The sequence below is a fragment of the Lagenorhynchus albirostris genome, chromosome 15 (assembly GCF_949774975.1).
Source record: "Lagenorhynchus albirostris chromosome 15, mLagAlb1.1, whole genome shotgun sequence".
In the NCBI taxonomy this organism is placed as follows: Eukaryota; Metazoa; Chordata; class Mammalia; order Artiodactyla; family Delphinidae; genus Lagenorhynchus; species Lagenorhynchus albirostris.
Genome location: NC_083109.1, coordinates 16,301,603 through 16,327,915, shown reverse-complemented (window position 1 = coordinate 16,327,915; position 26,313 = coordinate 16,301,603). Strand labels below are relative to the sequence as shown.

At 49.0% G+C, this 26,313-nt stretch overlaps 1 protein-coding gene across 2 annotated transcripts in view; it reads left to right on the top strand.

The window, feature by feature from the left end:
• TOX2 (TOX high mobility group box family member 2) overlaps positions 1–25,725 on the top strand; it is a 131,913-nt gene extending 106,188 nt beyond the window's left edge. Inside the window, exons 4-9 of one of the 2 annotated variants that reach the window (XM_060123355.1) lie at positions 18,945–19,184; positions 21,579–21,806; positions 22,272–22,352; positions 23,173–23,568; positions 24,269–24,396; positions 25,217–25,725. In XM_060123355.1, the coding sequence (XP_059979338.1) occupies positions 18,945–19,184; positions 21,579–21,806; positions 22,272–22,352; positions 23,173–23,568; positions 24,269–24,396; positions 25,217–25,253 (1,110 nt within the window). In that variant the 3' untranslated portion in view covers positions 25,254–25,725. The remainder of the gene's footprint in view (positions 1–18,944; positions 19,185–21,578; positions 21,807–22,271; positions 22,353–23,172; positions 23,569–24,268; positions 24,397–25,216) is intronic. The other variant, XM_060123356.1, reaches the window with a different exon arrangement.
• Positions 25,726–26,313: the final 588 nt, after the last annotated feature.

Below are 26,313 nucleotides of genomic sequence, written 5' to 3'. Positions count from 1 at the left end.
TTCCAGGCAGAGGGAGCTGGGCCTGCAGGGCGTCAGAGCTGCCCCATCCCCAGAGGGAGGTGCTGAGGACGGTGGTCTGGCGGAGTCCCTGGCAGTGATCTGGACTGGGGGTGGGACTGGACTGGTTATAGTGGTGGAGGCTGGACTGGGAATGAGAAAGGGAACTCATTGCTGGAAAGAAATAACCCCCTTTTCCGGTCCTGAATTTGACTCTGGTGCTTAAAGCTGCAAGACTTCAAACAAGACGTAGGCAATTGCTCAGCTTCCCTTCACCAGGATTCATTCCTGTACTTTTTCATTCATTCTGTAAACTTTTATTGAGCCCTTACTGTGTACCAGGCACTCTCCCAAGCCCTGAGCAGATGACAATCCCTGATTCTTGGAGCTTACATTCCAGTGGGGTAGACAGACAGACAAGGAGATAAGGACGTAAACTACACCCTTCCTGCCACTCAGCTGGGGAAGCGGAGGCTGCCTGCCAGCTAAGCAGATGCACCTTCCCAGAATGTGGCTCAGCCCCAGGCAGCACCAGGCCCCCTTCCAAGAGGAGCTGAAGATCAAATTCAGGAAGATGGAGGCTTCACAGCCTCGACAGGTTATCCGCCTCCTGTGACCCAGGGTGGTGGCTCTTCCGCAGCTGTCTCGTGTCCGTGGCGTCTGCCCCATGTACCTGGTGATCCTGCCTCTGGTCTCTTAACCTGAACGCAGGAAATCTGTTGGGCCGTCTGCTGTTCACAGCCACCCAGGCTCCCACTGCCTGCAGGACCAAGCCCTCATCGCCTGTGATCTGTCCTCTGGGGGCCCCCCAGCTTTATCCCTGCCTTGAATCCGGTGCACCCGGGTCCTAGCAGGCCCCTGGCGCCCAGGGGTGACCATCGTGCTGACTCTGGACCCCAAACGTCGTCTCCAGCCTTGTTTTAATCGCAGCATTTCCTAGTGGTTTGTCATCCCCTCTCAATCTTTCCCAGAGACACAGAAGGCTCCAGGAGTAGTCAAAACAAGGCAGATATGCTGTGCTGCCGCCCCTGTGCAGCGATAACAGAACCGTTCCCTCGGGGCACTCTAACCGTGGGCCTGCTGGGCCCATGCTGCACCCCTCCGCCCTCAGTACTGAGAAGAGCTCAGACTTTGGGGTCAGGCAGACCTGGGCTGGGATCCCGACCCTGCTCCATCTGAGCTGCGGACACGGAGCAGTTGCTTCACCTCTGAGACCCCATTTGCTCCTCCGTAAAGTGGGGGAGCAGAGCACCTGCCTCGCAGGGCTGTTAAAAGGATCACTTGAGACGGAGGGTGAGAACGTGGCCGGTGAGTGGCAGGGCCGTGTTGTCGCCCATCAGTTCTGCAGTAAACATCCCCATGGGGGCATTACTGTGACAGGAACGCCCATCCTCCACAATTGTACTTCAGCGTCTAAAAGAAAGTCGTCCTTCGACACCTGCCTGCTGTCCCATCTCTCCCCTCGTGGTCCCAGCGGAGCTTCTAGAAGGAGTCATCGGCCCTGGTTGTCTGTATTCCCTCCCCTCGCATTAACTCTGGCCTCTGCCAACCCCCCTGACTACAAAACGAGTCCACGTCGGGGGCCGGGGTGGCCTCCACGTTGCCAAAGTCATCGGGCATGTTCTGCCTGTCATACTTGGCATTTAGCGCTGTTAGATCAACTGGCCACCCCTTTGTCCTGAAACCCTCCCCCTCCTCTGCTTCCTCAGTGTGACGTGATGCTCCTGGGGTCCTCACTGCTCAGAGCTCCCCCCCACCGGCCTCCTTTGCAGGCGCTCTCTCTCTCTCTCTCTCTCTCTCTCTCTCTCTCTCTCTCTCTCTCTCTCTCTCTCTCTCTGTCTCTCTACCTGGTTCTCCGTTGTGGCTGGATACCTCTAGGACCCCAGGCCACTTTCCACTGCTCGGTCCCCTTCTCTAAGTACCAGACCATGTAATCGACCGTCCCCATGTGAAGACCCCACTAGGATGCTGGGCCCAAGCTCAGCCTGTTCACAGCTGACCTCTCCTCCCTACCTAGCTGGACCCGCCTCTTCTCCCACTTGACCAGCCCGTGAACCTCATTGGCCATCCAGTGCCACCCTTGACCCCATGCCATGACCAGTCCCAAATCTCTCCCTCAGCAACTCTCACAGCCATCTCTTACTTTCCATCTACCCAAATCTGGGATGGTGGTGGTGTCACTTTTTACCTGGAAGCTGCCACCTGCCACATACCTGCCGGGCTGGCCTTTGTAAAATTCAAGTCGCTGATCTGCCTTTCTGGGTTCCCAGCGACCCTCAGGATCAAATCTGAACGTCTTCACCTGGCATTCAAGTCCTACCCCAGCCTGGCCCCTGCCTGCACTTCAAGCACATCCTTCCCTGCCCTCCTCACCCCTCCCCAACCTCCTTCACCGCAGCCAGAGAGAGGCCTCTCTGGATCCCCGGTCTGCCTCTGACAACCTCCCCATGGCCTGTGGCTTTCCTTTCAGCGCTCGTCACCGTTGTGACTACATACTGATTTCGTTGTGGAATTGATCAATGTCTGTCTCCCCCATGAGACTGTCAGCTCCATGGGGCAGGGACCCCACCTATATTAGTCACTGTGAATCTCCAGTGTCCAGTACAGGGCTGAGCACATAGCAGATACTTAATCAATACAGACGTTTCTGCTGTGATATGAGAGATACAGTCCTGAAATGGCTGCAAAATCCTAAATATAGCAGAGCTTATAGGAAAAATAGGGCTAGGGCAAACCTCTCAAGACCTCTGCAACTTTGTAGCCAGAGAACTGTAACTAGCCTAATGCCTATTCCTGCACAATGAAAAAACTCTCAGTAAGAACTGAGAAGGTAGCTTGATGGAAGGGGGTGTAACACCGCTGGGTTACAGAGACGACGGCAAAATGCACGAAGACTGGGGAGAAGCATGCGGAAAGCGCTTTCATGCCAAGACACGTGGCCAGACAGGATGAGAGTAAGAAGGTGGGGTGAACGGGCAAGGGGAATAGCGCCGATTCCTCCACTGCTCGCTGAGTTCATCTGGATTTGCATCCTCTGCGTTCACAGGCTGTTCCTTGGTGGCGCAAAGTATTAATGCACTGGAAGAATCACCTGTGCCTGAACGGGGCATCCATGTGGCGCATCACTCACCCGTTCGTAGGGACGGGATAGTTTGTGTCCCAGGAGCTCGGGTCGCAGGGGACACGCTGCATTTGTTGAGCGGGTGAGTGCATTCATAGCACATCACACTGTACTCACATGGCTGTGGCTCACTTGTCCGTCCTGCTGGATTTGGTGGCCCTTCCTGAATGACAGGGCCTGGGCCTACCTTCTTTGTCTCCCAGGGCCTGTGGCTCATAGGCAGTCCCGTGTGGGCCCTGGGACTGCGACAGACCATAGGCCTCAGTTTCTGCCCTCAAGCGATCGAGAACGTGCCATGTGGCACGTGGGAGTCACCCCCAAAAACGCGTGCTGGAGAGACCTCTGAGCAGCCCAGTAAGAGACGTTTCACTGTCCAGGAAAAAGAAATGGGCTCTGTGTTAGTCAGGGTTCTCCGGGGAGACACAACCAATAGCATATCGATAGATACATAGAAGTCCCACAATCGGCCATCTACTGGCTGAAGAACCAGGGAAGCTGGTGATATAATTCGGTCCAAGTCCAAAGGCCTGGGAACCAGGAGCTCTGATGACTGAGGGCAGAGAAGATGGAAGTCCCAGCTTAAGAAGAGAGAAAATTTGCCCTTTCTCTGCCTTTTTGTTCTATTCGGGTCCTCAGCTGATGCCCACTTGCATTGGGGAGGGCCATCTTCTTTACTCAGTGGACAGATTTCAAATGCTAATCACTTCCGGAAACACCCTCACAGACATGCCCAGAAGTAACATTTTACCAGCTATCTGGACATCCCTTAGCCCAGCCAAGGTGACACGTGAAATTAATCATTGCAGGCTCTGAACCTGGGCAAGAGGGGTGGATTTGGGAGATCACGAGGAGGTGGCCTTGCCTGATATGGAGGCAGAATAGGTGTGGGAGGAAAAGGAAGAAGGGGTCTGGGCGGATAATTCATTCAACAGACGTTCTTCTATGTGTCACGTGTTGTTCCGGGTGCAATACGATGGTGAACAAAACACAGATCTTTGCCTGTGTGGGAATTACATCCTGGCAGGGAGGGCAAGATGAGAGACAATAAAGACGTCACACAGTGTGTTTACAGGTGATCAGTGCTTTGGAAGGAAGAAAAAGAACAATGGCCTGAAGGGGCTTGGGAAGGCAGGAGCGGTGGGGGTCGTGGGCAGGTTGCAGTATTAGGTGGGAGGGTCAGGGAAGGCCTCAGGTAAGGGGAGGTTTGAACAAAGACTGGCAGGAGATGAGGGAATAAGTCGGGTAGGTGTCCCCGCTGGTGGGGAGGAACATCCCGTTCAAAGGCAACAGCTAACTTGCAGGGCGTCCCACCCTTGGCACTATTGACATTTGGGGCTGGGTAATTCACCATGGTGGGGGTCTGTCCCGTGCCTAATAGGTTGTTTAGCGGCATCCCTGGCCTACTGCCCAGTAGATGCCAGTGGCATCTCCCAGTTGTAACTGAAAATGTCTCCAAATATTGCCTGTTGTCCACTAGGGGGCATCACACAGAGCTAGAGGAGGGCCATCAGCTTGGGTGTGCGAGGGGTGGCCGGAGGTGTGGGTGCTGGAGTGGAGTGAATGGGGAGAAAGCAAAATGGGGAGAAGACCAGAGAGGTCTGGGTGGTAGTGGCGGTGGCAGTGGGATGTTCTAGGGGCGTATGATTTGGTAAAGACTCAGGCCTTTACTTAGAGTGAAGTCGGGGTCTAGTGCAGGCTCCAAGCAGAGGAGTGAGAGCTCACATCCCAGGGATGGGAAACCTAAGGACCACCACGCCGCCATCCCAACCCGGCAGAAATTTCACAACCCCATCAGGGCAACCCCAGACCCAGTGTCTCAGCAACCTGTGTTTGCAAACCTTTCTTCAAAGACAAAACCAGCCCCAAAGAGGACAAATTGCTTTCCATTTACATCCTTCCCTGCTGGTGCCTTCATATTCATACAGGATGATCAGCGTAACCTGTAATGGGGCTGTTGCTCTCAAGGATAAAGCAGTCTGACGCTTAACTCAGTAATTAAAACTGTGATGGTGCTCAGCCTGCAGGGATAATGTACTATTATTATAGTCATTTGTTTCAATTAAATGCTTACTGATTTTACAATAGCAGCTGGGCACCTGGGCACTATAGCTATTACTCTGAACAAGACATCTCAGATTTCAGGAGAAATGTGTCAGTGTGCAAGGGATCTCCCACCAAGCATGAAAGTTTATTAGAAATACTTACTTATGAGGCTTCGGGGCGAGAGGCAGGCACTGGGGAAGGCTTCCTAATGGCTGTCTATCTCTTTTGTGCTGGAGTTTTTTTCCTAAAAGCAAATAGTTTTCCGATATTTGACTCTTAAAGCCTGAGGAAACTTCAGAGAGTGGTGTATCCCTGGGAGGGTTGGCATAGGGAGAGCTTTGGTTGTGACTCCCCCTGATCTCGGGTGGCCTCAGCCTGCACTGGCTTTTGAAGCAGGGTTTTGGTTGCCGGCCAGAGATTGAAGTCAGGCCGTGGCAGTGAGAGGGCTGAATCCTAGCCACACCAGTATCCACTGACAAGGCCCTGGCCCTTTGGCTTTGCAGAAATGAATTCCCACAAAGGCACGGAAAGCAGTGAAACAAGTAAAGTGTTTATTAGGAGGAAAAAGAGTACGTGTGGATAGACATATGGGCGGGCTCAGAGAGAGAGTCGTGCCCTTGTGGTAGTTTGAATCACTTCTGTGGGGCATTTCTCCCAGGTGTCCTTTGGCCAGTCATCTTGCTTTGCCTGGTTCTGAGTCCGTATTTGGTATATCTCAGGAACCTCCCATGTGTGCTTGTGCATCTCTTAGCCAAGATAGATTCCAGTAAAGAGGCCTATGGGTAGCTTGACGTCACTGCCCTTTTGACCTCCAAGGAGCTTTATAGTTGGGAAGGTCTCCTTGACTTCAAGAATGAGAAATATGTAGTCTTTTATCTTTTATCAAAGATAAGAGGGCCCAGCCTCTCCTCCCTCCTGCTATTTTGGAATATCTGTCCACAGGGGACCGAACTTCAGCTGCTCAGCCTGGGCCCATCTATCTCCTGCCTCACCCACATCATTGATTCTGGGGTGCGGTAGACTAAAGAATGCCCCTCAAGATGGCCGTGTCCTAATCTTCGGAGCCTTTGAGTATGTTACCTTATACAGCAAAAGGGATTTTGCAGATGTGATTAAGTTAAAATCTTGAAATGGGGAGATTATTCTGGATTATTTGAATGGACCCCATGATGTAAGCATGAGTCCTTATAAGAGCCGGGCAGGAGGGTCCAACACCTGGAGTGTTGGGAAAATGGGAAAATGGAAGTAGAGAGAGAAAAGGCCGTGTGATGCGGGGCCACGAGCCAAGGAGTAAGGACCACATCCATCCTTAAAAAAAAGCAGGGAGACAGATTCTCCCCTGGAGCCTCCAGAGGGAACCAGCCCTGCCCATACCTTGACGTTAGCACAGTGAGATGGATTCTGGCCTCCAGAACGGTAAGGTAATGAGTTCATGTTCTTTTAAGCCATCAGGTCTGTGGTAATTTGTTACAGCAGCAATGGGAAACTGCTATGCAGGGTGTCTGCTGCTTCTGAGTCCTGGGACAACTTTCCCCCAGGAAAGCAGTTCTGCTGCAAATCACAGGACTCCCTGGCGGCTGGCGGCACACAGCCCTGGCTTCTGACGCGCCTCTGCCTCAAGCCTTAGCACCTGCAGGCATGGTCCTCCACCTCGGCCCTCCACATCCTAGCCTCTGCTACCCCTTTATCCTCATCTCCTGCTCTTCCCGAGATCTGTAGTCAGCAAACTGGAGACCCAGGAGAGCTGGTGGTGCAGCTCCAGGCCAGGAGGAGGCCGACGTCCCAGCAGTCAGGAGGCGAGGTTCTCTCTTACTCGGCCTTTTTGTTCTATTCGCGTCTTCAGTTGATTAGATGATACCCATCCACATCGGGGAAGGCAAGCTGCTTTACTCAGTCTACCAGCTCATATATTAACCTCATCCAGGAACACCCTGACAGACACATCCAGGATAATGTTTGGCCAAAAGTCTGGGCACCCTGTAGCCCAGTCAAGTGGACACAGGAAATGAACCATCAGACTGTTGCATGCCTCTGCGCCCTCGCACATGCTGTTCCTGCTTCTGGGAACGCCCTCCACCCCCTCCTTGTCTTCTGCAGACTTCCCCTCTGAGAGCCAGCTCAGAGTCTTTTCTGTGGAAAGCCTTTCTAACCCTCCAGCCGTTGGAGGGGCCCTTCTCTAGCCCCCTCCCCAGATCCCACTGCACGCCTGTGCTCTTGCACTGTTTCAAGTTGGGTGGGACTTCCCTGGTGGCGCAGTGCTTAAGAATCTGCCTGCCAATGCAGGGAACATGGGTTCGAGCCCTGGTCTGGGAAGATCCCACATGCCGTGGAGCAACTAAGCCCGTGCGCCACAACTACTGAGCCTGCGCTCTAGAGCCCGTGAGCCACAACTGCTGAGCCTGCATCCACAACTACCGAAGCCTGAGCACCTAGAGCCCGTGCTCTGCAGCAAGAGAAGCCACCGCAGTGAGAAGCCCGCACACTGCAACGAAGAGTAGCCTCCGCTCGCCGCAACTAGAGAAAGCCCGCGCGCAACAATGAAGACCCAACACAGCCAAAAGTAAATAAGTAAATAAATTTATAAAAACAAAAAACTGGGTGGCTGCATCTCTGCCTTCGCCATCAGACGGTGCACCCCAGATGGGGTGTTTTTAGTCTGCTCTTTCGTCCTGCTTCTTCCCAGGATCTCAGACATAGAAGCCCTCAGAGAATGTTTGTTGAATGAATAACAGGAGGAGGACTCGAGAAGTAAAAGGACCACAGAGGTAGTTCTCATGAGGGCAGCTGGAGGCAGAGGCCCAGTTGAGGACATGAGAAAGAGGCTCAAGACAAGCCATGGAAGCTCAGAGTCAGAGGACAATGGCCAACTACCAGGCCTCTGTCGCCAGTCCAAGTCTTTCTGATTTGAAAGAGAGGCTGTGATGTGACTCAGACAGAGCAAGAGCCCAGCTGGTGGCCAGGGCAGGGTTGTGCCCAAGGACAGCACACCGAGCAGCTGTTTCCTAGGGCAGGGCTGGGCAGGAGGGTGGGGTAGTGCCTGAGGACCCAGGCCTGGGAACCAGTCAGCCCTTGGTTTGAATCCCAGCTCCACCACTTACAACTTCTGACCTTGGGCACTTTTCTGAGCCTCAGCTTCCTCATTGGTAACATGCTACTGATAAACACACCTTCCTCCCACGCACAACTGGGTGAGAATTACATGTAGTCAGAAGATCAGTGCCTGGCAGATGTTAACTGACAAATACAGGGTAGTTTTTCTAGCACCATTTCTATTTACTTAACAACATTCAAGGGGTTGGCAATCCATGGCTATCGATTGGCCAAACCTGGCCCTCTGCTTGTTTTTATAAATAAAGTTTTATTGGAACATGGCCACCCCATTCATTTACATATTGTCTACTGCTGCTTTTTGTGCTATAATGGCAGAATTTAGTACTTACAACAGAGACCATCTGGTCTGCAAAGCCTACAATATTTAATACCTGGCCTTTTACAGAAGTTTCCCAACTCCTGATCTAACAAATATCTAACAAAGATCTTTGAAGCACCACCCCTTTGCCAGGCCTTGTGCTATTATTTTTATTGTCATCAGAGCCTCCCTCTTGGCTTCTCTCATATTTCTTTCATAATCCAGAAACTTCCATTGTTTTTGACCTCTTAGCCCATTTGAGATCCAGTTCAAGGTTATACCCTGAGCAAGTCCATGAGGGCATGAAGGAAAGGAAACCTCTCCTGTTGAACACCTACTGTGTGCCAGGTTCTCTACAACATTTTTTCATTTGATCCTTACAGCTGTCCTGTGAGAGCAGGTTCATTACCCTCCACCTATATTAGAGCCGTTAAGGTCCGTGGGTGCAGTAAAAAGATCTCAGTCTTGGAAGACAGCCAGAATTCTGACTTTCCCACTACCTAGCTGTGTGACCTTGGGGAAGTCAATTACCCTCTCTGAGTTTCAGTGTCTTTATTATAAAATGGGGATGATAAGAGTGTTTATGTCAAAGGTTTGTTCATGAAGCTCCTGGGACATAGTGCGTACTCACTAAACATGATAGTAAGTATATGGTATCACTATGACTATGGTTACCATTCCTCTATAAAACAGGAATATTAGTATCTGTTAGAAAGAGCTGCTCCGAGGCTATGGAAGGGATTGTAAAATGCTGGTCAGTGGCTTGTTAATTTTCCTTTGTGGTTTGATTGTGCTCGAAAATTAAGGAGAAGTTTCTGGACCCTCTGGAACTGAGGCAGAGGCTTCAATGAGAGAATTGAGCAGAGCCGCTGTTGCCTCCAGAAAAAAAAGTTCCAATTCCCTGGGCAGAGCGTGAGGCTGTGTTGAATGACACCTTGTCCCTGCCTCAGAGGAAGCAGGGCGGGTGTGCGTTCTGTGAATCAGCAGAAAGTGGGAAGGAGACGGGTGTGATTTCTTGTTCTCTCCTTGCAGCGTGGGGCTGCTCTCAGCACCTGGGGTACTCTCCATAGAGAATGCAAATGATGCTCTGCAGAAAAACACCTTTGTGTGCAGCCCTGAGAATCTATTAAGCCAGGCGAACCTAATTATGTTCACAGCGACACCCTTACTATTTCCTCTGTTTCATCCTTCCTGGAGAGGCTCCTGGAGGTGACCGTATGTTTCCATGAGAGAAGTAGGAGGCTTGGTTCATTTGGTTACCAGACATCTCGTAAGTGCCAGCTGCGGGCTGGCCACCTGCCTGGGGCTGGGGAAGCACATAATATATCTCTGCACATAAGCAGATGCTCCGTACCCACCAGGGTGAGCCCAGGGGAAGGCCCAGGTAAAGGGCATGGCCGAAAGAGGGAGGAGAGTCAGGGAAGGCTTCTTTGAGGAGGTGGCATTTCAGGTAAGCTTGAAGATGATGAAAGGACCAGTGAGCCACAGGGGAAACTATCCATTCCAGCTCGAAGCCCACATGTCCTGGGAAGCTCTGGGAAGGATCTGGAGAGGTCGGCAGGAAAGAGAAGGTGCAGATCTTTGTGGGCTCCTACAAGGCCAGGACTGGGCTAGTGGGTCATGGGGGAGCTATTAAAAGCTTCTGAGGAGGGAGGAGACATATTATGTTCCTGAAGGGTCACTGTGGTGGCCAGCAGAGCACCTGGGCTTGAGGAAGCCATGCTGGGGGCCGAGAGGAGGGCTGGTGTCTTAAATTGGGATCCCCCTTAAAGCAGACTCTGACACAAAGGTTTCGGGGCAAGTAGTTTGTTGAGGGGTGATCCCAGGATGTTCTGGGAATGAAGAAGGGAAGAGGGACAGGAAGGGAAGAAAGCCAGTAAAGGGCAGGGTGATGAGCTGTGACCACCTGGACCAACTGGAATCCTGTTGTGGACCCTCCAAGAGGCGTGTGGAATGAGACTCAGAATCGTCCTCTTGAGGGGAGGGGAAGCCGGGGCTTTATCCACAAACTGCAGCCCCTCAGAGATTGAGGGTCACTTCTAGGGCTCAGCACTTCCAGCCTCCTTGGACAGAGAATGCTGTCAGGCAGGGAGACGCAGGAAACCAGCAACAGGGGCGATAACCCTTGGACTGGTGGTGTCGGGGGGACCCCCAAAGTAGGCCAAGGGCAAGCGGGCTGACCCCTCCCAGCACCTGCTGTAGCTCATTAGGAGAAAAGGCAATGGTTACCAAATGTGTTGGGCAGAGCAGGGTGGACTGTGATTGGGGAAGGGGCCCTGTGAACTGGTAGAGAATTCTGGAATGTGTGGAGGGATTGACGTCTGACCACTTCTGTGTACTGCTCCGGTGAGCTCACCTTTTTTCTTTCAAAGCCTGAAATTGGCTTTCAACAAAACACTTTCTTAGGTGGGATATGGGAATTTGGAATCATCTCTGGGGGGTGCCCCCTATTTGCAGGCATCCATGCAGAAGCCACGACTCACCCAGGGGGCGTGGAAGAAAGGAGGGAAAGTCGGATGGAGCTGGAGGAATGCCAGTGTTGAAGGAGTGGGCTGGAGAAGACCAAGAAGGAGTGACTAGTGAGGTAGCTGGACAGCCAGGAGTCAGGCCCTGGAGGGAAGAGGGCTGTCGGGGAAGGCAGCAATTCTTGGAGTCAAGGACTAAGGGGTGTCTTGGGGAAGGCATCATAGCTTAGTGAGGAAGTATGACGGTCTGTAGAAATCCAGCTCCACCGGCAGTAGCTGTGCGATCATGGACAAGTCTCTGAACCTCTCTGAGCCTTGGCTTCCTCAGCTGAGGATGACTATATTACCCACCTGGTATGGTAGCTGTGGTGATTAAATGGGCCATATATGGAAAAGCTTAGCAGTGCTTCTGGCATGTATTAAATGCTTAATGAAACTTTCCCCTCCTCTTCCTACTGATGAAGATGGTGGTGAGGATGATGAAGATGATTAAGTGGTATACGTAGTAAGGAGGGTACACGCCAAATGAGTTGCCGATGGGAGGGGAGGTCCTAGTGACAGTGAGAATAGATAGTTCTCTGCAGAAGATTGGCTGTGCAGGGGAGAAAGTTGGGACAGCAGTTTTTAGGAGACTTGGAACTAAGGGAGCTTTTCACGTAAAGACGGGAGAGAAGTGAACATGATTTGATGCTTATGGGGTGCAGCCCACGGAGAGGGGAGACCCATTGACCTGATGGAGAGAGACTTAGGTGAGGCTCCTGGAAGCAGAGCCTGAGACGAGGATTCTTGTGAATGCTGTTTATCGAAGGAGAAGGAATCAGAGTCCACAGAGGAAGGAGTTGAGCAAGGATGTGACCTCAGCCAGAGACTTGGGGAGCCCCAGGGCACGCCTGCACGACAGAGGAAGGGGCTGTAATAGGTGTTTTATGATTTTACTGCATTTCTATATGGCCTTAAACACTTTATAGTAATGTTTTATGTTTTGAACATGTACATAAGGTATTCTACTGTATGTATCCTTCTGAAACTCTTTACTCATTATTGTTTTGAGTTCATCCTCATTGGTGGGTGTGGCTCCGGGCCATTCACTTCAACTCTGTGCAGAATTCCATTCTGTGAATAGATCACAGATTACCACCATTTCCCAACTGGCAAACATTTAGATTATTCCCAGTTTTTCTGGAGTTAAAAAAAAAGTGCTGTAATGATCATTGTTGTAGTATATAATTTTTGAAAGGTAATATGACTTTCATATAAAATGAAAACATGTCAATTTATTTAATTCATTCACTAATGAGGAAGCCAGTAAGATATTATAATCAGCTTAAAGAACAATCTGATGAATAGGTACATATACAGGCAATCAAGAATGCTTTAATAGGGCTTCCCTGGTGGCGCAGTGGTTGAGAGTCTGCCTGCCGATGCAGGGGACATGGGTTCGTGCCCCGGTCTGGGAAGATCCCACATGCCACAGAGCGGCTGGGCCCGTGAGCCATGGCCGCTGAGCCTGCGCGTCCAGAGCACGGGAGAGGCCACAAAGTGAAAGGCCCGCGTAACACACACACACACAAAAAAAGAATGCTGAAATAAATTTTCTTATAAATGCAAAACTGGTTGATATCTATAGAGCAAGAATACAATGTTCGGGTTCTTCTTTTCTACAGGATGCGATCAACTTGTACCTCTACCAGAAAACATTTTTTGCATTTTTATGGATAAGAATCATTTGCATTCCACCTCACAGCCATTAGGATGGTTACTATCCAAAAAAAAAAAAAGAGAGAGAGAGAGAGAAAACAAGAGTTGGCAAGGATGTGGAGAAATTGTGCACTGTTGGTGTGAATATAAAATGGTGTAGACCCTATGGATAACAATATGGCAGCTCCTCAAAAATTAAAAATAGAATTACTATATGATCCAGCAATTCTATTTCTGGGTGTATATCCAAAAGAGTTGATAGCAGGGTCTTGAAGAGATCTTTGTACATCTGTGTTCATAGCAGCATTATTCACAATAGCCAAAATATGGAAGCAACCCAAGTGTCCATCAATAGATGAATGGATAAACAAAATGCATTATATGCATACAATGAAATTTTTCAGCCTTTAAAAGGAAGGAAATTCTGATACATGCTACAACGTGGATGAACATTAAGGACATTATGCTAAGTGAAATAAGCCAGACACAAAAGAAAAAATACCGTATGATCCCACTTCAGGAGGTACCTAAAGCAGTCAGATTCATAGAATAGTCAAATTTCATAGTAGTAAAATGGTGGTTGCCAGGGGCTGTAGGGAGGAAGCAACAGGAAGCTATGGTTTAATAGATACAAAGTTTCAGTTTTACAAGATGAAAAGAGCTCTGGAGATGGATGGTAGTGACGGTAGCACAAAAATGTGAAACACTTTAAAATGGTTAAGATGGTAAATCCTATCTTATGTGTATTTTACCACAATTTAAAAAAACTTAATGATAAAACAATAAGTTGCACTAATATCATTTTTGTACAGCTTACAAAGTTGTCAAATAGCCTAGTCAAAGACAAAGGCACACATTTCTATAGAAACAGATAACCCTGAGGTCGACTAGCCAACACCCATTGAAAGAACATTCATTTGCCCATTTCAGAGTCTTTAAAGTTTCCTGCAGTATATATGTCTTCTTGTGCATGTGGGAAAGTTCTTTACAGTAAATATCTTGGTATAGAATTGCTAGGTTATGGGATATAGATTATCAGATTTCTTCCTAAAATGTGTATCTTACTAGTTTACACTCCCACCAGCAGTATAAACAGAAACCCAAATGGCCAAGAAACGAATGAAAAAATGTTTGACTTCTCTAGTAAACAGGGCAGTGCAAATTAGAACAACTTTGGGAGCATTTCAGACTTAGCAGATTTGCAAAAATTCAAAATCTGCCATTATCAAGTGTTGGCCATATATTAAATTACTGAGTTCAGGTATACCTGACTGAAGAATTCTAAAACAGGCAGCTGGGAAGGAAAAAAAAAAGAAACAAAAAACAAGCCCTAAACACAGAGCCCCAAGGCCAATTTGCCCTTGAAGAAATAATGTCAGATCCTTCTTTAAGATTCATGGAAAAAGGAGTGTGTACATGTTGGAACAGAAAAGGATGTTTAGAGAATAGATTTTAAAATCTACCTTTTGTTCAAAGTGTTCAAAAATTTTTCCAGCTTTATTGAGGTATTATTGAGATTTAACATATTTAAGGTATACAACGTGATGATTTGATGCATGTATATACTGTGAAATAATTACCATAATAAGTGTGTATGTGGTGGTAACTTTTAAGATCTACTCTTTTAACAACTTTTCATTATATAATATAGTATTGGTGATTATAGTCACCATGCTGTATATTAGATCCCTAGAATTTATTCATCATACAGCTGGAAGTTTGTACCCTTTGACCACCTTTACCCATTTCCCCCAACCCCCTCGCCCTGGCGACCACCACTGTACTCTCAATTTGAGTTCAGCTTTTTTAGAACCCACATGTGAGTGAGAATATAAAGTATTTGTCTTTCTCTGTCTCACTCATCTCACTTAGCCTAATGCTCTCAAGGTCCGTCCACACTGCCACAAAAGGCAGTGTTTCCTTCTTTTCTATGGCTGAATAACATTGTAAAATGTACCATATTTTCTTTATCCCTTCATCTGTTCACGGACATTTACGTTGTTTCCATGTCTTGGCTATTATGAATGTTGCTGCAGTAAACATGGGGTGCAGATATCTCTTCGAAGTAGTGATTTCATTTCTTCTGGATATATACCCAGGGATGAGATTGCTGGATCATATGGTAGTCTAGTTTTAAGTTTTTGAGGAACCTCCATACTGTTTTCCGTAGTGGCTACACCAATTTATATTCCCACTAGCAGTATACAAAGGTTCCCTTTTCTCACACCCTTGCTAACATTTGTAATCTCTTGTGTTTTTGATAATATCCATTCTAACAGATGTGAGGTGATACCTCACTGTGGTTTTTAAAAAAAATTTTTATGGAAGTATAGTAAATAAAACAGTGGAAAAATCAAGAAAGTGATAATTGCCACAGATAAAGTAGGATTTAAGATAGAAACAGTAATTGAGGCAAACATACTTTAAAAAAAATTAACAAGGAGAAGCCGTGTGAAAATATAGCATTCTGGGACATATATGGGAATGAATAACCACATCAATATAAAGAAAACCGGTTTAAATTCTATAGCGAAGCTGATAGGAACACAATAGTAGTAGGAGGCTTAAACTCATTTTTCTCGAGATTTCACAGCTAAAGTAGTCAAAACAGTTTATTGAATAGACACATAGAGAAATGTGTATGTTACCGAGTAAACATTATCTCAGAGGCACATGAAAGTTTTACAAAAATTGATCATATCTTAAGCCATAATGAAAACTTCAGTACCACAAAGATAAAATCCTAGATGTTATGTTCCCTGGCCACAGTCACAAAAGGCTACATGAATAAAGACTCTTTTCCAAATAATTTTAGGGTAAAAAGGAAAATCAGATCTTCAGTTGTAGAATATTTTTAAAATATTTCTATGATTCAGCTAGAGTCCTCCTCAGGGGGAAAACATCATGGTTACAGAGCTGGACTTCTCGCCCTCAGCACTGTTGACATTTTGGGTACATCACTCTTGTTGGGGAGCATTCTGTGCTTTATAGGGTGTTGAGCAGAATCCCTGGCCCCTCGACCCACTAGACACCAGTAGCAGCACCCCCCTCACCCAGTTAAAAACCAAAAACATCTCCTACACGGCAAAAGTGTCCCTGTTTGAACCCCTGCCCTAGCTACTTCTATTATTAAAAAAGAAAATGTGAAAATAAGTAAATTGTTTAATTTGAAAAGCTAGATAAAAAGCAACATGATACCCGAAGTTACTATTAATAGAGAGAAAAGCAAAATTTAATAATGATCAGAAAAGTTGTCAAATAGATTTGTTTAAATGTAAGAACTGGTTCTTTGGACAGTTAAAAATATATAAATTTTGAGAAGGAAAATTTTAAAAAGCAACATGCATTCACAGTATTACAATTGAGAATGGGGATTTAAAACCATAGAGTAGGTTAAAAATATGGTAATGGTATCCTAATTTTATGCTACTGGTATTAAAATCTGGATGAAGTATACAATTTTCTAAATATATGTGTGTGTGTGTGTATATATATATATATATATATATATATATATATATATATATAAAACCAAACTAACTCAAGAGAATGTGGAAACTAAAATAGACCTATTAGCCATAGCAAATATTGTGAAAATCAATCTTTCAAAAAGCCCTGGGCCTCAGATGTTTTTATGTCTAAACTCTTTCAGTTCTCTAAGGAAAATAATCATTTCTTTGTTATTTATACTCTTCCAGGACATAATGAAAAAGAGAAACAACTCAGTTCTTTTTCTAAAGCTGACCATCACACAAAAAAACCAACATTTGACAAAGATAACCCGAAAGAATGGAAACTGACACGTAAAAAAGAAAGTTCCTCAGAAATGAAGAAACGCCAAACAAATTCAGACAAATATATATACAGGCAAGGATAGCAGTGTCCATATCAGACTCCACTGAATTCAAGGCAAAAATTAGACACTTTATAATAATACTAAAGTTTAATCCGTTATGAAGATATAATTGCCAGTTTTCTTTTTGCAATAAAAACCAACATCAAATTCCCAAAACAAAAACTTTAAGCATTAAAGGGAGATTTTGATGGAAGCAGAAAGTTGTAGGCAACTTTGACAAACCAAAGGAATCGAAATAATATAATCACCACTGATAAGACAGAGAAATGTCACACTATTATATTACTCTGCAAACACAGCTCCCCTTTGCCCTTAAATACTGTGAAATATATACAAAATTTAAACATATGTGGGTCTTAAAGGAAACCTGAATAAATTTTCAAAAGTGCAAATAGTACAGATCATATTCTTAGATCACGTTTGTTACTAGAAATTAGGAGCAAAAGGAAAAGAAACAACAAAAAGTTTTGACCTCTTAGAAATTTCAGAACTCGGACTTCCCTGGTGGCACAGAAATTTCAGAACTCGGACTTCCCTGGTGGCACAGGGAAGTGGTTAACAGTGGTTAAGAATCCGCCTGCCAGTGCAGGGGGACATAGGTTCAAGCCCTGGTCTGGGAGGATCCTACATGCTGCAGAGCAACTAAGCCCATGAGCCACAATTACTGAGCCCGGGTGCTGCAACTGCTGAAGGCCACGCACCTAGAGCCCGTGCTCCGCAGCAAGAGAAGCCGCTGCAATGAGAAGCCCGCGCACCGCAATGAAGGGTAGACCCCGCTCGCTGCAACTAGATAAAGCCTGTGCGCAGCAACGAAGAAACAACGCAGCCAAAAATTTTAAAAAATTATATTAAATTAAAAAAAAAGGAAATTTCAGAACTCTTCTTAAACATCGATTGGATGAGAGGAAATTAAAACTGAAATTTAAAAATAAATACATCAAAAAGAACAATAATGAAAATCTCACGTGATGAAGTCTGAGAAACGTTAAGGTCATGTTCAGAGGAAAATTCATAGCATGAAACCTACTTCTAAACATTGAGAATGAAAATACTGAATTGAAAATGCGACCCAAAATTGAGGGGGAAGCAACACTAATAAATATGTAAAAATCAGAGGAAGAGATTAATAAAGATAAAATTAGATATTAAAGAATTAGAAAACGGAGGAGTAGACCTGATAAACAAATTTGAAATTTGATTCTTTTGAGGAGGAAAAAAAAATCCCACAAAATAAAATAGAAAACCGATGAGGCTCCCTAACGAAGAACAAGTAAAGGAAAACACAGATACTGGATATTAAAAGTTAGAATTTAGGGCTTCCCTGGTGGCGCAGTGGTTGAGAGTCCGCCTGCCGATGCAGGGGACACGGGTGCATGCCCGGTCCGGGAAGATCCCACATGCCGCGGAGCGGCTGGGCCTGTGAGCCATGGCCGCTGAGCCTGCGCGTCCGGAGCCTGTGCTCCGCAGCGGGAGAAGCCACAACAGTGAGAGTCCCGTGTACCGCAATAAATAAGTAAATAAATAAAATTAGAATTTAACCACAAATTCAGAGGAAATAAAAATAATTGTAAGACTATGCAAATTGGCATGCCTCACTGAACAGTGTGTGTGTGTATGTAATTTTTAGGCAAAAAGTGTACACTATTCTAAATGTGTTTAGTATGAGAAATGCCTGTATATAAAAATTAGTAGCTTGCTTTATATTCTAAAAATAACCAGTTAGAAAATATCATGGTGAATAGATAATAAGAAAACGACTGACCTGTGGGGGAAAAATGTGCAAACTTTATTAAGGGATTTATTTATTCTATGTATTTAACAAACCCTCGTACAAGATAGGGCTTACTATGTGCCAGGCAGATTTAATCCTTAACAGCCCTAGAAGGTAAATTTAATCATTATCCACATTTTTCAGGTGAAGAAACTGAGGCACAAAGAGGTTAAGTAACTTGGCCAAAGTCACCCAGTGTATAAGCAGCAGAACCAGGATTCAAAATGCATTCGGCTTCCAACGTCTATGCTCTTTGCTATCACGCTGCATAGTGAATAAATGCAAAGATACACTGTGTTCCAGGAAGAAAAACCCAGTATCATAAAATGATCTCCTCACAGCTGGACTGGGCTCTCTAGCAAGGGCTGAGATGCTGACTCTCTGTCCAGGGTGACTATCAACAGAAGGGCACCCCCCAGAGGTGCATCTAATTGTGCAGGGGTCGGAATAGAATGGACCCTCACCTGTGGGCGATCCATGGGGAAGCCACAGCTCAGAGGGGACCCCCTCCTCTGAGTCTGGTACATACACATGCAGATGTGCTGGTCCCTTCGAACTCAACATGCAATCTCCTCTTCTCTCAGATCCAGGAGATGGTCCACTCAGAGGTTGCTGCCTATGACTCGGGCCGACCAGGGCCCCTGCTGGGCCGCCCGGCGATGCTGGCCAGCCACATGAGCTCCCTCAGCCAGTCCCAGCTCATTTCTCAGATGGGCGTCCGGAGTGGCATCGCCCACAGCTCCCCGTCACCCCCAGGGAGCAAGTCAGCGACCCCGTCTCCCTCCAGTTCGACTCAGGAGGAGGAGTCGGAAGCGCATTTCAAGGTACGTAGGGATGGAGATGCAAAGGCTTAAGATGCCCTCCTGTCAGCAAGGGGACAGGCCCTGCATGGAAATGGTCATCACCTACTTCTAGAAAAGACTAGAAGAGTATAACTCTACCCTTTGCTGGAAAAAAAAAAAAGGAGGAAAATTCTGGATAAACGTGATGTCGTCTTATTCCTGAATAGCCAATGGGTCATTTCAGTGGCATTGATGGCATTGATGGCATTGGCAAGATCCTCAGGGCCATGTCTTATGACCACTTTGGCCTTTTTGGCCCACTTTGGAGGACCACAAAGATGCGTGGTCCAGCAGTGCTCTGGGCAGCACTGCAGGATGGAGCACTAAAAATGACTCCCCCCCTTGGGGGCGTGGCCCACCCTGTATCCCTGGAACCAGGGGTGGTGCTGCCTCTTCAAGAATACGTCAGGGATGAGAACTCACCATGTGTCCAGGCTCCCATCCTTTCTTTGCACTGACTCTAGATCTCCCTCCCTGTCGAAGAGCATCTTGTTTTTACGAAAACAGAGGCCCCGAAAGGCCAGGGGTGGATGTGCATGCCCGCAATCTCCCAATGAGTCGCCGGCAGAATCCAGGCTTGATTCCACAACGCCTCCCTCCCTTTCTTCTTCATAAGGGCCTCTCACCCCTTTCCACGTGGCGGCCCTGCAGAGGCCTTGGGCAGTAACCGTGGCACCCATGCCATCCTGCAGGTACCCTGACCTCCAGGCTGGGGTGGGCACCTCTGGATCCTGGTCCAGCTACATCCTCAGGATAACTTGGTCTCTATTGTAGTCCAGGTGGGGGCAGTTTTAATTTTATTTTCTTTTTATTTAACAAACCCTTCTAAAACACTTTCACGGGCCAGACACTATTCTAAGGACACGACAGGAATTAATCCACGTCACCTTCATCGCAACCCTATGTGGTAGGTGCCTTTATCATCTTCGATTGGCAGATGGGGAAACTGAGGCACAGAGAGGTTAAGTAACGTATCAAGTGTCATAGAACCAGGATTTAAACCAAGGTAGTTGCAATCTGGCTCCAGCATACGTGCCCTTAACCGCCTGCAGTGCCTCATCTGCTCAGCTCTCCATCAATTACAAGGCGCGTCCGTCCGCATCTCCTATCCTGTCAGAGCCTTGCCACGGTGCTGACAGAACTGAGGCCTGGGGAGGTGAGTGGCTGCAGAGAAACACTCAGGAACAGAACCAGTGTGGCTACAGACCGCCCCTCCCCATCCCTCAGATGCGCAGGCCTGAGTCTTATCCACTGGCCCACAGTTTCCTTATCAGCTCATGGCGTCACTTTCATTTCCTTGGTGCATAGAGCCATGGTCTCTGCGGCAGGATCCAGGGCCTTTGAGCAACATCCGTGGTCCCTGGGTGGCCCGGGAGTCCTAGTCTGTGGGGGGGTATTCCCACCCGCTCCGCATCCTGGAAGCCCTAAGTGAGGTGCTCACAGTATGGTGGTCCTGGCGTCTGACTGCATCAGAGGCCAGGTGTCCAGGGTGAGGCCACACCTGGCGACAGTTCCATTAACCTCACTCCATCCAACAACTTCAAAGGGGGTCAGGGGGACTAAGCCACTGGACCCAAATCACACAGCTGAAATGTGGTGGAAGAGACTGATCTTAGGTAATCAAGGATAATCTTTGGGGATTATTTGTGATCACAGGAGGGGAGAGCTGTTAAGAAAAATATATCTATCCAAAACTTGGAAATAGTCCAAAAACGGATAACTGCACGTTCTTTCAATGGCATAGTACAGCATCGTCTAACAGACTCTCAAAAATTACCTGATTCTCTGGGAGATTGTGCCTTTGTTTTGATTCCTCCTTCATTATTGATTAGGGGGTTTACACTCTGTAAAGGAAGATGTTAACTTGGGGGAAAAGCAATGAAGATGTGAACGATTTTTGTCTGATTACAAGGCAAATGAATTTTTCCCTGTAGAGACACAAATGACTTCTGTCCAGTACAAAAGACTAGAAGCCCCAGAGGTGATAGCTTTATTGTTCTCCAGGGCATTAACCAGTTTCTTTCTCTTGTATTTCTTTGAATCAACTTTACCATCATGCTGATTCTCATTGATGAGTTAAACGAAAAATGCAGTACTAGACTTAAAAAAAAGAAAAAGAAAGAAAGAAAACAGAAAAACCCAGGGCTCATACCCAGGACATGTGTGCATGCATGTGTGTGTGTGTGTGTGTGTGTGTGTGTGTGTGTTCAAGCCCGGGAGGAGCGGGGCCAGCCCCCAGGTGCTGCCTGTGTATAAGCAGGGCTGGGCAAGCAGGGAAAAGCTGAGGAAAGTCCAGCTCTGCCTGAGGCTGGGTCAGGTCCCCTTTGGCAGGAGGTCCCGGACTTCTCTGATTTCTGACTCCTCTCACCCGGGCAGATGTCGGGAGAAAAGAGACCCTCCGCCGACCCCGGCAGAAAGGCCAAGAACCCAAAGAAGAAGAAGAAGAAGGACCCCAATGAGCCGCAGAAGCCTGTGTCGGCCTACGCGCTTTTCTTCAGAGACACTCAGGCCGCCATCAAGGGACAGAACCCCAGTGCAACCTTCGGGGATGTGTCCAAAATCGTGGCCTCCATGTGGGACAGCTTGGGAGAGGAGCAGAAGCAGGTGAGCCTCCGTCCCTTTCTGGGCCATGCCTCAAGCCTCTGAGGTCAGACTTGGAAGGTCTGGAACCAGGCCCAGCCTCTGGAACTAGAGGCTCCTGCAGAGGTCTTTGCTAGGCTCAGTCTGCCCATCTGTAAGCTGGGGAGGTAGGACCCTTCTGATCTGGCTGTTTTGCAGCTGCGTTCACTAGCCACTTGGTTAAGTGGAGAAAAAAACTGGACCTCTGCTTCCTCATCTGTTAAATGAGAACAGGCATCTTCATCCATCTTGGCCTCCAACTCTTAAAAGTCTGGGGTCCAAGCCAGAGCTTTCTTATCCGCTGACCAGAGGCCCGTGGCCTCCTCTCAGGGGCCTGCAGGGAGAATAGGAGCAGAGCTAGCTCCGAGGTAAATGCCAGTTACCAGCCCTGTGAGCTCAGGCTGACCACCTGACCTCTCCTCGATACTGCCCACATCTTGGATCTTTCAGGCCTACAAGAGGAAGACCGAAGCAGCGAAGAAGGAGTATCTGAAGGCTCTGGCAGCCTACAGGGCCAGCCTTGTCTCCAAGGTAACACCTGGGATCCCTAGGCCCAGCCCTGATAAGAATGGGGCCACTTGAGGGTTAGAGCAAGAACCAAGGCGGGAATGGTCAACACCATAGGTCTTGGGAGGGATGGATAAGACCAGTGTGGTCCCTTCTCCAGTGCACCGCCTCTGTGCCAAGCTCGTGCTTTACATGCATAGTGTACATGCATCTCATTTAATTCTTCCAAGAAGGACCCATTACACAGTGGAGTTAAGCGACCTGCCTGTGAGTAGCCAGCTTGTTAGGTGGCTGTACCGGGATTGAGACCCAGTTTTGCCAGTCTTCAGATGTGGCCTTTCCTCCCGTCCTGCGCTCTCTGCCTCATTCCTCAGCCCCAGCACTGCAGGAGGCTCAGCACTGGCAGTGGTTGTGTGGTCCACGGGGGGCAGCAGGTGGTCTGGAAGCTGCTACAGAGGACATGGCTTCTGGGTTAGGCCATAAAGGGCCAAGCGAAGAGGGTGTCCCAAATCAAGGGAACGGCCCACACTGAGGCGCAGAGGCTGGGGAGAAGCCTAAGTAGAGGATAGCCCAGCTGGACGATGCTGGCCCCTCGGGCCAGGCTGAGAAGCATGGGTTCACCCGTGGGCAGGGGAGGCCCCAGGGATTAAAGCAGGGGTGGTTGGATTGTCAGAGCCAAGTGTGCTCGACCCTGGATTATCTCTGGTGAGTCCCCAGCTCTTTCCCCAGGGGCCTGAGGGCCATCCAGGAGCCACGCCAGTGGGTGACAAAACCACACAACCTCGTGGCCCAAGTTCTGGCTTATGCTCCTTCTCCAGAGTGACTGGTGTCTGTCTCCTTCCAGAGCTCCCCCGACCAGGGTGAGACGAAGAACACTCAGGCGAACCCACCGGCCAAAATGCTCCCACCCAAGCAGCCCATGTACGCCATGCCAGGCCTGGCCTCCTTCCTGACGCCATCCGACCTGCAGGCCTTCCGCAGCGGGGCCTCCCCCGCCAGCCTTGCCCGGACGCTGGGCTCCAAGTCGCTGCTGCCAGGCCTCAGTGCATCCCCGCCACCGCCCCCCTCCTTCCCTCTCAGCAGCCCCCTGCACCAGCAACTGCCACTGCCGCCCCACACCCAGGGCACCCTCCTCAGCCCACCTGTCAGCATGTCCCCAGCCCCCCAGCCTCCCATCCTGCCCGCTCCCATGGCACTCCAGGTGCAGTTGGCCGTGAGCCCCTCACCTCCAGGGCCACAGGTAAGCAGGGTCCAGTGAGAACATGCCCCTCGGGGACCCCTTGCAGAAAGGGGAGGCAGCTTGGGATTCCAAATACTGGCCCTGTCACTCACCGGCTGTGTGACCTCAGCCTTAGCACCTTACCTCTCTGAGCCTCAGTTACCGCAACTGTGAAATGGGGCAAGTACACCTTGCGTGAGATGCTCTGGCTGCGGAGAACAGTTGGCAAGTAGCCAGACAGATTCTTCAGATTCTTAGGGTACCTCAGACCCTCCTCCCTCAGCCTCTGTCCATTTCTGCTCTCTGGCTGGAGGGGTTGAGGCCACTGTGGCTTCTGCTAGATCAACCCTAGCTCCTGGCTCTCCCCAAAGCCTTTGAAGCCAGATCCCCCTAATTACTCCACAGACACTGGTAATTACAAGGCTTGCTTGGCCCTGGGAGGTCACTCAGCCCAAGAAATCCATTTTACAGAGTGGGAAACTGAGGTCCAGGAAAAGAAAGTCCGTCACCCCCTCCCCCCCATGTAGCTAAGACAAGGGTTGAATTTTCCAGAACGTGCTCTACTAGGGAAAAGAAAGAAGCGTTCCAGGCAGAGAGGCAGAGCGGAGATTTCTTATAAGCCGGGGAGGTGTCTCTGTGAACACACCCCCGTCCCCTCTTGCTGCCTGAGATGCACCCCATTCTCTCTCCTTTGCTCACCGCCTCCTCCCCACCTCGGCAGGACTTCCCTCACATCTCTGAGTTCCCCAGTGGTTCCGGATCCCGCTCCCCTGGCCCATCCAACCCCACGAGCAGCGGAGACTGGGACAGCAGTTACCCCAGCGGGGAGTGTGGCATCAGCACTTGCAGGTCGGCCCTCACCCCACTCGCCCGCCCTTGGTGCTGCCCTTGTCCTGCCTACACGTGGAGCGTGAGGACGGGATGACAGGGTGGGAAAAGACAAGGGGGACACCGCAGGTCACTGTCAGCCCTGCAGGAGGTTCTCTTGGGCACCGGGTGCCCGTCGTCTTCAGGAGAGGACCAAAACAAGGCCCCAGAGGGACTCAGCTGGTCTGCTGCCAGGCCCGCAGGGGAAACTAAGGCCTGTCTTCACTCTTGCTGGTTTTCCTTCCATCCTGTTCTTTTTCACAAGTGCTTGACATGGCATTCATAGCTAAGCCATCTGTCTTCAGTCAGCTTCCTCAGAAGCAGAGCTTGAGGCAGGGATTTGGGTGTCCTCGACGATGTATACATGTTCAGGGAGAACCTGCAGGAGACGGGGTGGGGGAGGGAAGCAGACCGGGGCAGGGAGGGAGCTTAGCGAGGGCGTGGCCTCAGCTGGAGACTGGCTTCAGCCTGATCCCATGGGAGCTCTGGGCACCAATCACAGCACAGACTTGGTGTCATTTTGAGGTTTGAGCTTTTTGTATCCGCTGAGGACCAGGTGGTCCCCTGCCAGGATTCCAGGAGGGGTGTTCGGTTCTGCCCAGTGGGTAGTCAGGGAGGGGCCAGGACAGACCCTCATTCATCCTCAGAGGGGCAGCCGAATCCAGGGAGGGCGTGAAGGGCCAGGGAGCAGGTGTCCTGATGTGCCCTGGGCCTTGTGTCCAGGCCCTTGAGGGCCAGGGGGGCGCCTGGGGCGGGGTGGAGGTGTCACATCCACTCTGACAGCCTCTCCTTTCTCCCCCAGCCTCCTCCCCAGGGATAAATCGCTCTACCTCACCTAAGCCCACCTCCCTCTCCTCCCTGAGGCTTGCTGGAAGGGCACTGCTCAGAGCCTGAAGGGCTGACAGCAGAAAAGAGGCCTTGGCAGGAAGCAGGGTGCCGGAGAAGAGAGAGCAGTGACACGACCATGGCCCCGGGCTGAGTCTCTTCCTCAACCTCCCACCAGACTCTGCAGAGGCAGCGCACCGCCCGCCGCCAGCCCAAAGAACCTGCAGGAACCTTCCGCCCCCGACCTGCTTGCTCCAGGGTTACTGTGGACCCTGCTCCTCTCCCTGCCACCGTACCCCACGTCGGGACGTCTGGCCCCAGCCCAAAGTCGCGTGAGCCGCCCCTGGATGGATCACTCTGCAGCAGAAACCCGCCCCCAGATGCATAGGGCAGGGACCAGCTCCGCCCCAGACGTGCAAATACGGTTTTACAGTGCAAACAAGACATTATGAAACATAAACTGTTGGCTCCGTGTAAGTACTAGTTGACTAAGTGTTTTAGAAACTGTGCTGAAGACACCTGTAAGATTATTTTGTTGCAGGGTGGGGAGGGGTGGGGGAAAAGTAGATTCCTTTAAGGTAAAAAGCATTTTCTATGACCCTTAGCACATTTTTTTAAGTGTTATCTTAAGGGAGATGTGCACGAAAGAAGCGGCCAAACCGTTTGATCGTCTGTCTGTACAGCAGGAACCGGACGATTTATAGCCACACTCAGAGACGTTGCGCTTTTTTTTTTTTTAATCATACGTTTATTTAAAATGGCCAACAACGACTTCTGTCTATTTATAAGGAACAACCGAGAACGACACTGCAGTTTATCATGAAGTGTGCGTGCTTTGGGGGCTCGGTTTGGGTTTGGGTTCTTAATGTTTGCAGCCGTTTTCTGACCCTGCAAATGTCTGCCTCGGTGCACAGTGCTTCTCTCGAATTTCTTTATAATAAAACTTCTGAAAAGTTGGCAACAAGCCTGTCTCTCCTTACACTTGGTAAGCCAGGGCCAGGCCTTCTGGAGTGGACTTTGGTGGTGGCTTCACCAGGACAGAGCCTCTGGTGTCAGTCAGATTGAGGGCAAAGT